This window comes from Terrapene carolina, unplaced genomic scaffold (assembly GCF_002925995.2).
Source record: "Terrapene carolina triunguis isolate 2854851 unplaced genomic scaffold, T_m_triunguis-2.0 Scaffold66, whole genome shotgun sequence".
NCBI classification, from domain to species: Eukaryota; Metazoa; Chordata; order Testudines; family Emydidae; genus Terrapene; species Terrapene triunguis.
The window spans coordinates 56,648,526-56,662,501 of NW_020664417.1; the positions used below are offsets into that span (position 1 = coordinate 56,648,526).

At 41.4% G+C, this 13,976-nt stretch overlaps 1 protein-coding gene across 2 annotated transcripts in view; it reads right to left on the minus strand.

Moving 5' to 3' along the window:
* GABRB1 (gamma-aminobutyric acid type A receptor beta1 subunit) overlaps window positions 1-13,976 on the minus strand; it is a 249,827-nt gene that overhangs the window by 36,543 nt on the left and 199,308 nt on the right. For both annotated transcript variants that reach the window (XM_026648162.1, XM_026648161.1), the window contains exon 5: window positions 5,342-5,424. In XM_026648162.1, coding sequence (XP_026503947.1) covers window positions 5,342-5,424 — 83 coding nt within the window. The remainder of the gene's footprint in view (window positions 1-5,341; window positions 5,425-13,976) is intronic.

The window sequence follows — 13,976 nt, forward strand, 5'->3', positions numbered from 1 at the left end:
CAGGCTGATTATGCGCAGCCAGACACCAGGGCAATTAGAAGATCACACCAGGAAGCGCTGCGCATCAGAGAAGCTTTGAAAATCAGTTTCATAACTGGCCAGGCTACGATGTGAAAGTTGTTTGTTGAAAACCCGCCCCCTTGATTGCCTCATTCCCTGTAAGTAAACCACCCTCCCCCCTTAAATCACAGCTTGCTTTTAAAGGAAATAAAGTCACTATCATTTAAAAATTATGTATTCTTTATTAATTGATTATAAACATAGGGAGAGAACCGACAAGGTAACCTGGGTGAGGTTTGGGAGGAGGATAGGAGGGAAGTAAAAGGCCACTGAAAAAATTCAATATAATGACAGCCTTTTGGTTGGGCTGTCCACTGGGGTGGAGTGGGAGGGTGCACGGAGCCTCCCCACCTGTGTTCTTACATGTCTGGGTGAGGAGGCTATGGAACATGGTGAGGGGGGAGGGAGGTTATACAGCAGCTGCAGCGGCACTCTGTTATCCTGCTGCCATTCCTGAAGCTCCACCAGACGCCGGAGCATGTCCGTTTGATCACGCAGCAGCCCCAGCATTGCAGCCTGCCACCTCTCATCTCGAGCGTCCCTCATGACCTCACGTTCACTGGCATCTTTCCTGTACTTAGATACCGTGACCTTCCACTCATTCAAATGAGCTCTTTCATTGCGGGTTCATTCCATTATTTCCGAGAACATCTCGTCTCGCGTCCTCTTTCTCTGCCGCCTTATCTGAGATAGCCTTCGGGACGGAGGAGGGAGGCTTGAAAAATTTGCAGCTGCTGGAGGGATGAAAAAAAGGAGAGAAGTTTTAAAAATGATACATTTTACAGAACAACGCTTATACTCTTTCATGGTGAACAACACTATTCACATTACATAGCACATGTGATTTCAGTACAAGGTCGCATTTTCCATCTTAATATTGAGTGCCTGTGGCTTTGGTGTTAGAGATCACAGACACAGGTCCGGGCAACAGAATTCGGCTTGCATGCGGCCATGGTAAGCCATGGTCTTTCGGCTTCTGCGCCCTCTTTTCCCACATACCAAGCAAAGCCCGTTGACTGCTGCGGTTTTCCTGTTAACCTTCAGCAGCAGAAAACAAACTAACCCCGCCCCACATCCAATTCTCTGGGATGATCGCTTTATCCCTCCCCCCACCGCGTGGCTGGTATCAGGGAAGATCCCTGCTAGCCAAAGTTGAAAAGCTCAGAGCCAATTCCCCCCCGCCCTGCGCTTGGCTTACTACAGGGAAGGATTCCTTTTCAGCCACAGGCAAACAGCCCAGTAGGAATGGCCACTTCTATCCCCTTAATTAAATTCCTGTATTTCAATCAGGTTACCATAAGCGATATCACTCTCCTGAGGATTACACAGCGAGATAAAGAACGGATGTTGCTTGAATGCCAGAAAACACCGGGACCATACGCTGCCAGGCTTTGTCATGCAATGATACCAGATTACTTGCTATTAGCATGGCGTGATCAAGTATCCTACCATGGAGGACGGAATAAGGCTCCACTGCCCAGAAACCTTCTGCAAAGGCTTTTGGAGTACCTCCAGGAGAGCTTCATGGAGATGTCCCTGGAGGATTTCCGCTCCATCCCCAGACACATTAACAGACTTTTCCAGTAGCTGTACTGGCCGCGAATGCATCCCAAGTTCTCAGGGCAAATTAATCATTAAAAAACGCTTGCTTTTAAACCATGTTTTATATTTTAAAAGGTAAACTCACCTGAGGTCCCTTCCATGGGGTCATGGTCTTGGGTACTGGCTTGGGAGGGTACTTCAGTCAGGCTGAGAAAAAGATCCTGGCTGTTGGGGAGAATGGAGTGCTATGTGCTCTCCGCAAGCTCGTCCTACTCCTCCTGCTCCTCCTCTTCCCCGTCCGGAGAATCCTCAGGTGTGACAGATGAGATTACCCCCGCCTCGGAATCCACGGTCAGAGGTGGGGTAGTGGTGGCGGTCCCCCCTAGAATTGCATGCAGCTCAGCGTAGAAGCAGCATGTCTGTGGCTCTGACCCGGAGCGACTGTTTGCCTCCTTTGTTTTCTGATAGGCTTGTCTGAGCTCCTTGACTTTCACGTGGCACTGCTCTGAGTCCCTATTGTGGCCTTTCTCCACCATGCCCTTGGAGATTTTTTCAAAAGTTTTGGCATTTCGTCTTTTCGAACGAAGTTCTGCTAGCACTGAATCCTCTCCCCATATAGCGATCAGATCCAGTACCTTCCGTACGGTCCATGCTGGTGCTCTTTTTCAATTATCGGCCTGCATGGTTATCTGTGCTGATGAGCTCTCTGTGGTCACCTATACTCTCCTGTGCTGGGCAAACAGGAAATGAAATTCAAATGTTCACGGGGCATTTCCTGTCTACCTGGCCAGTGCATCCGAGTTCAGATTGCTGTCCAGAGCGGTCACAATGGTGCACTGTGGGATAGCTCCCGGAGGCCAATACCATCGAATTGCGGCCACACTAACCCTAATTCGAAATGACAATATCGATTTTGGTGCTACTCCGCTTGTCGGGGAGGAGTACAGAAATCGATTTTAAGAGCCCTTTATTTTGAAATAAATGGCTTCGTTGTGTGGACGGGTGCAGGGTTAATTCGATTTAACGCTGCTAAATTCGAATTAAACTCATAGGCCTGGTCTACACTACCCCCCCACTTCGGACTAAGCTACGCAAATTCAGCTACGTTAATAACGTAGCTGAATTCGAAGTACCTTAGTCCGAACTTACCGTGGGTCCAGACACGGCAGGAAGGCTCCCCCGTCGATGTCGCGTACTCCTCTCGCCGAGCTGGAGTACCGGCGTCGACGGCGAGCACTTCCGGGATCGATCCGGGATCGATTTATTGCGTCTAAACCAGACGCGATAAATCGATCCCAGAACATCGATTGCCTGCCGCCGGACCCTCCGGTAAGTGTAGACGTACCCTATGTAGACCAGGCCTGTAGAACAGGGTGTAAAATTGAGAAGAAACACTTTCCAGTTGTCTGGAATGGGTGGCTTGATAAATCATGTAGTGTGAGATTTCTACATGGTGGTGAATGCTACAGTTCATTGATACTCAGGCTATTTCAACTTGCTTAATGCAGTTTGAAGTTTGATTTCCCAACAACCCTCAAATTCAAGAATCAAATTCTTCTCTGACTTCCCATGTAATCCCATTGGGACTGTTTAGTGATTTTTCCCTGGAATAAGATTATGAAAAGGATAAATCTTTGTTCTAAGATTTGAAAAAGTGACTGATTATTAGCCCCTGATTTTGAAAAGTGAGGGAGGCCAGCAGTTCCCAGTGAAGTTAATATGAGCAATTGAGCGCTCAGAACTTTTGAAAATCGGGCTGCTTATTTAATTGCCAACATTAAAACATGGATTATGGAGCCAAATTTTTGGCATAATTTTTTTAACATTTTTTGATCATATAGCTGTATTTTCAGGAGCACTGCCTATAATTTTGAGTTCTTAAAATTTATTTAGAGACACTATATCCATTATATTAAAAGGTTAGTATATCTGAGACAGTAAACCAAGGAGAAACTATTATAATGTTAGACAGACATTTCTGAGAGAGATTTTCAAAGGCACAAACAGCGCTGTGGTATCTGAACACATTGGCTTTCAGAAGGAGTTAGGTCTTGCAGTGCCAATTGTGCCTTTTGAAAATCACTCCCTTAATTTTTAGCAGAGCTGGTCTACCTACTGATTGAAAACAATGTATTCAGCCAATTTTGCCCTTTTTCTGCAACAGATCAGTTTTTAAAGATTTTGTCAATTTGAAACTGCTTAGCAAATATTATAAACACACCGAAGCTCTGAGTTCCCCATAGCAAGTGTTCAGTAGATTATTTGACATTCTCTAGTTAAGGTTTGTCACTGGTTGCTTAAGTAACATGGTATTGTCTGTTTCCTGATTAGATCTGAATTAATCTTCATCACCTTATTCTAATATTTTGTTTCTTGATTACACAGATCTCAGCTACATAACTAAAATTCACTGTCATGAGCATTCAAACTAAACAAAGCTTCAGTTGTATGAAGGCTGTCAAACAGTAAATAATGAAGAAGTATGAACAGACCAAATCACAAACTGGTTTCTAATTCCCTAGACTGTTTACAAACAAGTTTTTATATTTGTTGATCAGCTCTAGTCATTAATGCTAATGACTGGGCTTGATTATTCAAGTGCTCCCCTAGCAAAGAGGACTTGGGAGCTCATTTAATTACTATGTATCGTATATATTTATCTTAACTCACAGTGCTAGTAGTTATTGCAGATAAGGTGACCCTTTATTGAGAGTCCAGGGTTGAATTGTTCTCCAAATGTACCGACTGCAGGGCTTTTTAATCGCAAACCAGGAGATGAGCCCAGCAGCAAGTAGCATTATGGCATTTTGTGCCAGAAAGATGGTGAGCTGGGACTGCAAAGTCTGAAGTAGCAGAACTACCAACCATTATGTGCAGCTTTGCGGGTTATGAAAGAAGTTTCCAGTTACAGTACTGTATTACAACACTTACTGGGAGTTTCACAAAAAAGTAGAAACAAATACTAGTTACAGTAAGAGGTTAACACACTGCTACACTTAATTTTAAAAAGTTATAATGTGATAACTGGAACTGTTTCATAGAAACTGCTGTAGCGTCCTATTTGAGATATTCTGCTTTGGTAGTTTTTAATCAGATATATTGAGATAATGTGTTCTGTGCAGTCAATGGATTCCATTTTGACTTTAATAACATTGCGAGTATACAAGCACCATTCCATAAATCTCACCATAGAGTTTTTTGTGATTCTCCTATCTGTAGAGAAATATTAAGATATGAGGAAGAAGAATTTAATCTTACAGAGCTTGAAGCTCCCATTGGCTTTAATGATATCGGATCCAGGACCTCATTTTTATAGTGTCTTTCATCTGAGGTTCTAAAAGTGCTTTGCTTAATATTAGTGTTACTTTTTAGATGAATAAATTGAGGTGAGGTGACTTTCCCAAGATAAGATACTATGGTGAGCAGGTGACGGAGAAGGCAAAAGCTCTGACTCAGGACTCTGATCTAACCATTACACAGCACTCCCTCCTTTAGGCAAGAGACCTTCACAGAAATTTGATAGTCTTGGATCAGCAAAATAATGTGAATTAAATGTGGTTCATCTTATGCAGTTCATTTCATTAATGCATTTATATAGTTTCTATACACAAACCAAACTGATAAGAATATAGTAGGGCTGTGAATTCTGTTCTAGACCAACTATAGACTTTACTTAACCAATAAATTAATTTCAATTCAAAGATGCAGTGTGGTCAACCCTCTCCCTCCCACAACTTACAACTTTCAATTTCTAGTGTGCAGTTTTGTTCATCCAGAGGGTATCTGCGTAGATCCATCATGCAAGCAGCTGTAGTTGTAATCCTATAAGAAGAAAAAAGATGGGTTCATGAAAAAAGTCCCTGGGTATGGTATCTGTGACAAAATATTTTACTGTTTTAATGAGCAGCTTCTTTTACAGCCGCTAGCTACATCACCAGGCTCTCTGTGTCTTACAATTAAATATTCGCTATTCTGTATGTCTGGTAACCGTATGTTCCATAAAGAGAATCTATTGAATATTAAAATACAATAGCAAAATTCCTATTGAGAACTGCAGCTCAAAACATAAGAGAAGCTCTGATGTTTTAGTGAAAATTCTACTTGGGTGTCTCATTTTAAGATTGGCAGTTAAATTTATATTATAAACATTTTTCTTTATAACCTATGTATTGAGTGCTGCCTAAAATGAAAACTTTCTGATCTATCTTTACTTACCGTTATTGTACATTTAAATTTAACACTTCTATAATAATTTTCATCCAAGCTTTAAATATTAATGAAGGAAGAGTTTTAAATAGTAGATGGTGAACTAGCATATGCTTTCATAAATCAATCCATCATTTATCAGTGATAAATAGACTAGACGTCCCCAAAATAGAGCTATGCTATCAAAAATGGTGTACTGTAACATAAAGATAACATGTTCTCCTCCAAACAACTGTTTTCTGTGATAATAGCCACAATATGGGCTACATTCTCCTTCTTACTAATTAAAGCAGTCCTAGAGAAGCAATTGTGGCATTGAAAATGAGACTAGACATAACACCAGTGATTCCACTGGAAGGAACAATCCTGCATATACAGGGATGTGTACTGGATGATTTAGGAGGCCTTTACCATTTTTCACCTTTATGGTTTGGTAGTTCAGAAAGGATGAATTCTTATCTCTAAGCTGGGGAGAAATGTTTCTAAGCACTGCCAAACAGGAAATTGGCGCAGAACTGAAATGGGAAAATAGCAAAAGGTAGCAGTGAAATGAGGGACCACTGTATTTTTATGATTGTAGGGGAACCAGCTTCCTTCCTGGACTTTGGTTAGATCCCAGTTCTGCAGAGAACTTAAGCAGGTGCTTAATTTTCAGCACATGAAGCCAATGGGAGTATTGTCAATGGGAGGCAGGATTAATCACTGGGCTTAACCAGGAAATTGGGGTTCAAATCCTAAACTTGCTCATAGACTTCCTGTCTGGCCTTGGGCAAGTCAATTGGTGTTTTTGAAAATGTTACCCCATGTGAATTAGTAGCCTGAGTCCTATTGACTTTCAATGAGACTTAAGCTCCTAAATACCTAAATCACTTTTGAAAATGAGATTTAGGTACTTGTGAAAATTTTACCTTAATATCTCAATGGTCAGTTCTGTAAAATGGGGATAATAGCTCCCTACCTAACATGGGTATTGTGAGGATAAGATTAATTAATAATTTTGAAGCACTCAGATACGGTGGTGATGAGTGCCATAGAAGTACCTAGGAAGACATACAGAAATTTATTGCTGGTATGCTGAAAGTTAAGCAACAATCTAAGTACTGTCCAGAATTGGGGCAATAATCTGCTACAACTATAAATATGCTGCATACCTTAGTGCCACAGTGTGTTTAAAGTTTCTTAGTTATAAAAATTATATATATATACACACATGGTTTTAAACTCTATACTTAAGGACTAATTAAAGATAGCATTGTTATGTGAGTCATATCACAATACATTGGAATATTTCAGATTATCTGTTTCAGGTACAATGCAAACATATGCTCTGAACAAACTGCATTCTTTCTGGAAGGCTGGTTTTGAGAGCCACATGATTTTGCATATTAAAATGAATTGCTTCTCTTAATAGGGCTGTGTTTGTTGTGGTGGTCAAGGATTTCAATGAAGATATGAGCTAGTTTGTATTGTCCTCGTGGCAGAGAAACCTTATGCCAAAGGACTTATTGAGAATGTACAGTAAAAGGCATTTATTCTTTCCTACTTAATTCTATACACAACTGCATATATTAGTGTTAGTCCAGTTAAATGTTTTTTTATGAAGATTCCAAACAGCATTTTTTTTGTTCCCAGTTAATCAGCCTTAACTTAGCTCATTTGCAGTAGATTGATTCAGAAAGATTGCACAACCCATAGACATCAGTACAAGATTTCCTGGATGGTGCAGTGATCATAGCACTATAGTGGCCAGCTTGCTTTCTTATGATTATAAGGTAGGATTTTCAAAAGCACCTAAGTGACAAGGGGAGCACATGTCCTATGACTGACGATGGGGCTTGTGCTCACTTTTGAAAATCCCATCCTATACATAGTCGTAATTTTTTTTATACCAGTTTACTTCATAGTTTCAAGGATTTTATGTTGCTGCAACTAATCCACTGTAAAAATGAAATCATGGTGGTTGGTCAATTATTCTATAAGCCTTAGTTTTAAATGTTCCACTGAGCAACTTTTTTATTCAATTACTCTGTAAAGTAGAATTAACTCTTTTGGGCAGCGGCCATCTTTTCACTTTATGCATGTACAGTGCCTAACACAGTGGGACCCAATCCCTAATGGAGGCTTCTAAGCACTACTGTAATACAAATAAAGAAATAGCAATGTCCTGCAGTTTTTGTGGTAAGACACTATATTACTACTGTATTTGGAATTTGAGTAGAGCGTGCAAGAGAGTGCTTAATAGGTAGCTTTCCTTGGCTGCATAAACCAAATTCTTGATTTCAGTAGTAGCTTATGGCAGTGAATCTCACAAGTTATCTCCATGGCATATCTCCTTATGTAGGATTTAAATTTGGTGCCCTTAATTTTCATTGCATTTCCTCTTGCTCTTGTAATTTGAGAGAGGGTAAATAGCAGCACTGGACTTACTTTCTCTACACCATTCATTCTGTAACCTCTATCATGCCTCAGGACATGGTATCATACATACCATTTGGTGTATTTGGGGGAAAGGGTTGATGAGAAGTCCAAAGCACAGTAACAAAATGGTTTTCTGCTCTCTACTCCCCTTTTTCCTCTTATTTTCTTTCCTCCTTTCTGCTATAACAGCAGCACTGAATGCTAATGAGACAATCCTTGATGCAATACCAGGCAGTCATTTTCAGGTAATTAGTTGCATACTGAACACAATGTAAATGGGCTCATTATTATTCATTTCTACTGAGGCCGAATGATTCATGAACCACTTTAAGAAGTTGAAAAACAGTTAGTGAATCAGAGGGAAAAAGAAACAAAATAAAAAATGGCAAGAAAATGATCAATCCTGGCTGAGCTCCCCCTTGTGGCTGCTCACCAGGCAGCTGTGTTTGGACCCTTGTGCTGGATCTGTGTGTTTCTACACTCCCCTGGTTCTGGGCAGGCTCCAGCCTCTCGCCTCTCAGACATACCTTCTGGGCACAGACCTTGTCCTGTATCACTTCTAAGTGCGAGCCTCCAATACACCGTCACCAGAGCTCCACCCCCATGGGTACTCTGATTTATATTTCAGTGGTTCACAAACTTTAACAGCCTGTGAACCCCTTTCACTAGCACGTCAAGTCTCGTGAACCCCCTCTTAAAAAGGAATACTTCCAGGGATTTTCTCCTTTACCTGCATATAAATTATAAAAGCAGCGATCTTGGAAATATAAAATTTGTTTTTATGACATGCTTATTACACACTATTTATTATTAATTATTATTTACAGTATTTTTATGACATTATGAAAACGGCAACACTCTTTCAAGATCTCACTTTTGTAGCTTGTATCACTTTGAATAAGCCTGTTATAAGACAAGGCTCCTATGTTTCATCAAGGAGTATCAGCATGAAGGTATTTAAGAAGCCAACTCAAAAGAGTTCCTCCTACACAAGCATTCAGGTCTTGAGCAGTCCAGGTAAACAGCGCACGTTACAACAAAGCTTAAACTTGTTCTTCATAATAATTTTAAAAACAGTACAAGCTGCCTATTTAATTTTAAAAACAGCAAAAAATATTCACCTCCCTTTCTGTTTCTTATAAGGAGTCCTGAAGTTTAAATCTCCTCAGTGTGATAAATATGCTTGCTTTGATCTGCTTAGCTCTAGGAAGTCCAGGGGCTCCAGGCGGCTGGCCCCATGCTGCCCAGGATCCCTAGGGACAGCTCTGTCCGCCATTAGGGAATTTTTTCCCGAGAACCCCCTGTAACATTTCGCGAACCCCCAGGGGTTCACGTACCCCAGTTGGAAACCACTGTTATATTTTAACCCTTCCAGGAACGTGACGGTTGAAGTAAGACACACACTTTGCAGAGGAATTTCAAAATCAATAATTCATTACTCATAGACAAAGCACAGGCGATACACAGATCTAGGAAAATCAGAAATGCCAGTATGCAATTCCCTCTCTGAGTCCTCACCATTCTTGAACAATCTATGGGTTTTGGTCAGTGCCCTCAGGGGTCCCAGGTCCTCTCTTCTGGATCTCACTTCTCTGGCTCAGTCTTCTCTTCCTGATCATGAAGCCCCCTCTGATTCCTGCAACAAGCTCCCCTCGGCTTGTTTGGATCCAGCAGTCAAAATGTTTCCCAGCTCAGAGAGATGTCCCTTTTGTGTTCTCTGAATCTCCCAGAGACTGTGTTAAGTGTCAGTTTGGAGGGCTTGTATACACATGGACTTGTTTCTGATTAACTCCATGTTGGATACTTTTATTCCAGAATAAGAGGGCCTTCTTCCTGTTTAGTTTAATGCACTTTTAAAATGGGTTGTTTCATCTTTTTTGCTAGGAATTTTCCACTGCTTCAGCCTCTGGTAGGCAACCTGGGTGGAATTGGTTTTCTTGTAGGCTGCAGCGGTCCCATTGCTCAAAGGTGCTCCCATTTGAATGGAAAGCTATTCAGGTTAATGACTTTCAATTGTTCCTGCTCAGGGACATCCGTGATACCAGCCCTGGCAGGAAATGGCTAATTCAATATACACTGAGGCATTCAATGATACAGAAATTTTTGTATCCTTTTCGTCCTTTTTCAGATTTCATCCTTGCAATGGGCATCTAGTTGAGTTAGTAGGACAGAAAATATACTCTGAGCTTTGTGGGTTTTAGTTTATTGTCAACTCAAATTGGGCCCAATACTTAGGTTTGATAAAAACTTGTTTTAAGAAACCCAAGACCAATATAAATATAGCCGATTTTCTCTTAACTCCAAGGGAAACAGCTGCTAGCATTACAGACAAGTATGAATTGTCTTATAAGTAGCTGATATGTGGGAACTGCTATGGTACAGAGTTTGTGATTACTTGTGAAAAATGTAGTTTGGGACTGATACTGGCCTCGTTGACTTCAGTGGAAGAAGGATCAGATACTGCATGTGAGATTCTGTGCACAACCATTCTTGGGAGATTGTGTGTTCTAATAGCACTGGACTGGGAGTCTGGAGATCTGGGTTCCATTGACAGCTCTGTCAGTGACCTGCTGCATGACTTTGGTCAAGTGCCTTCGCCTATCTGTGCCTGTTTCCTCTTCTGTTTCCTCACCCCTCTTGTCTGTGTTGTTTGTAGACGACAAACTCTTCAGGGAAGGGACTGTCTCTTATGTGTTTTGTACAATGCGTAGCATACTGGGATCTCAGCTGAAGACTCTAAGTTTTACCATAATACAGAATTTCTCTGCATGAAGCAACATGTATTGTGATACAGTTTTAATTGATTTTTCCATAGAATTTCCCAAGTTGTCTCCAGGGAGATTGTACTACTTAATAGACTGTATTAGAATTATGTAATTTTTGTATTTCTCAGACAAAAGAAAAGCACAAGCTGCAAGAATTTTGTAGGCAGGAAGATTATCCCTAAAAATCTCATTGAACAGGCATCTCTCATGACAATACTGAATTGTGGTAAGGTGCTGTGAACATTTACACATGTGACTAGTCCCGTTATCTTCAATGGAACTAGTCACGTGTGTAAAAGTTGGATTGGTTTCCCCTTCCACCCTTTGCCTGCTGTTTCTATTTAGATGGCAAGTTCTGGGACTCTCTCTTACTATGGATATGTCTACACTGCAATTAAAAACCCGCAGCTGGCCTGTGCCAGCTGGCTTGGGCTGCAGGGCTGTTTAATTGCAGTATAGACTACTGGGGTTAAAATAAACACAGAGGCAGTAACATGAAGTATAGCTATTGCTTAATACTTGGTCAGAGCATTTCACCACAACAGCTTTGCCAAAAAGCTGTTGTCTATTCTTTAGAGTTCTCTATAGAGGAAAAAGAAGCAATATTTAACCTAGCATGAAAGATTAAATATGGAGAGGACTCAGAGCTAAATGATACAAATCCTGTCATGAAAAGTCTTGTCCCACTTGGAGAAGAAGCAATAAAATTTTAATGTGTTCTTGCCGCCTCTTTCAGCCAACAAAGTATAAATTATAAATGTGAACAAGGGTATGAACTGGGGAAGACTAGCATTTTTGTTTTTTAAAAGTCTCTTGTGCAACTGTAAAAACTCAACCTGAACTGCAGTTTGACAGTGAACTTTTACACCAGGGGGAAAAGTTGCTCTTCCTGATCTTGTATCAGTTGTACACATTGACTTTGGAGTAACTCCATCACACTGCTGTGAGATCAGAATCAGGCCCAGGATTCATCTCTGGAAATAGCTGCTCAATTTTTCTGTTTAAAATGTAAGTCTAAGACAACCTGTTTTATGCTTGGGTTTCGGGAGGACAACTTGTTGCAAAATTATTATAAGAAACATAGAATTTTAGAATCATAGGACTGGAAGGGACCTCAAGAGGTCATCTAGTCCAGTCCCCTGCACTGATGACAGGACTAAGTATTATCTAGATCATTCCTGACAGGTGCTTGTCTAACCCGCTCTTAAAAAAATCTCCAATGATGGAGACTCCACAACCTCTCTAGCCAATTTATTCCAGTGCTTAACCACCCTGAGAGTTAGGAAGTTTTTCCTATTGTCCAACCTAAACCTCCCTTGCTGCAATTTAAGCCCATTGCTGCTTCTCCTATCCTCAGAGGTTAAGAAGAACAATTTTTCTCACCCCCCCTCTTTGTAACAACCTTTTATGTGCTTGAAAACTATTATCATGTCCCCTCTGTCTTCTCTTCTCCAGACTAAACAAAACCATTTTTTTCAATCTTCCCTCATAGGTCATGTTTTCTAGATCTTTAATCATTTTTGTTGCTCTTCTCTGGACTTTCTCCAATTTGTCCACATTTTCTCTGAAATATGGTGCCCAGAACTGGACACAATACTCCAGCTGAGGCCTAAATCAGCGTGGAGTAGAACGGAAGAGTTACTTCTCGTGTATTGCTTACAACACTCTTGCTAATGCATCCCAGAATGATGTTCGCTTTTTTGCAACAGTCTTACACTGTTGACTCATATTTAGCTTGTGATCCATTATGACCCCCAGATCCCTTTCTGTAGTACTCCTTCCTCGGCAGTCATTTCCCATTTTGTATGTGTGAAACTGATTGTTCCTTCCTAAATAGAGTACTTTGCATAAGAGAAAATGATGCATGTGATTTACAGTATAAAAACAACATCCTTTACCTATACATACCTCATGTAAGGCTTTAATTCCAGAGAATCTGGTGACATCATACATTACAAAAGCAAAGCCTGAACACTTTGTTCATGGCCATCAGAACCCCAGGGTTGATAATAGGGCTCTGATTCTGAAAACATGACTCTGCTGAACTTTATGCACTATGAGTATTCCCATTTACTTCTATGTGCTGCACATATGCTTGGAGTTAATTGAAGTTTGCCGGATCAAACATTATTTTAATAAATGGTTACAAAATCAACTTCCCTCAGTATCTCTTATCTGGTCACATTATATGAAAAGTACAGTTATAAATAGCTTATAAGGGGTTAATAAATGAATAATGGATGTTATAAGCATGACACAGAATTTTCAGACTAAGTGATTTAGGATCCTGTCTCGTTGACAGTTGGGAAAATGTGATGTAGGTTCCTAAGTCACTTAAGCACTTTTGAAAGTTCTGTGTAATGTGTTTCAGATGGTTATAAATGCATCAGTAGAAGTTCTTATAGATGTTTATAAGCCACTGTTACATAAAACCTGTTGGGTTCTGTAACTATTTATCACCATAGATTTACCATTTATTAAAATGTCAGTTAATAATTTATTATCCTCTTATAAACTCTTTAGAAATAGAACTTTAATATAAAGTGTAACCTCTAAACCAGGGGTTCCCAAACTGCTGCCCACTCCGGGGCCGCCGCGGGATAGCACCAGCTGGACAGCAGCCCAGCCGCAACTGGCCAGGGGCTGGGCGCAGCATGCGCGCTGCTGGGTCCCCGCAGCAGGCCCGGGTTCAGGCCCGGGCGCCAGAGCCGCAACCGCCGAGCTTGGCCATCGGCCGCTTCCTCCCCCCGCGGCAGTGGGAGCTGCAGCAGCGGTTGCTCCCGAGTCCCGCTGCCCGGGGGGGAGAACAGCCGCCGCCTGGCCCCGCGGGCTGTTCCCCTACTCTCCCTACCACCCGACTGAGTCCTGCCTGCACTTGGGGCCAGGCCGGACTCTCACTCACCCCGGCCCTGCGCTTCCCCTGCGTCTCCCGGGCCACCCTCCAGCGCTTGTGGAGGAAGGGGTGTGTGTGTGTGGTTTTTTTTT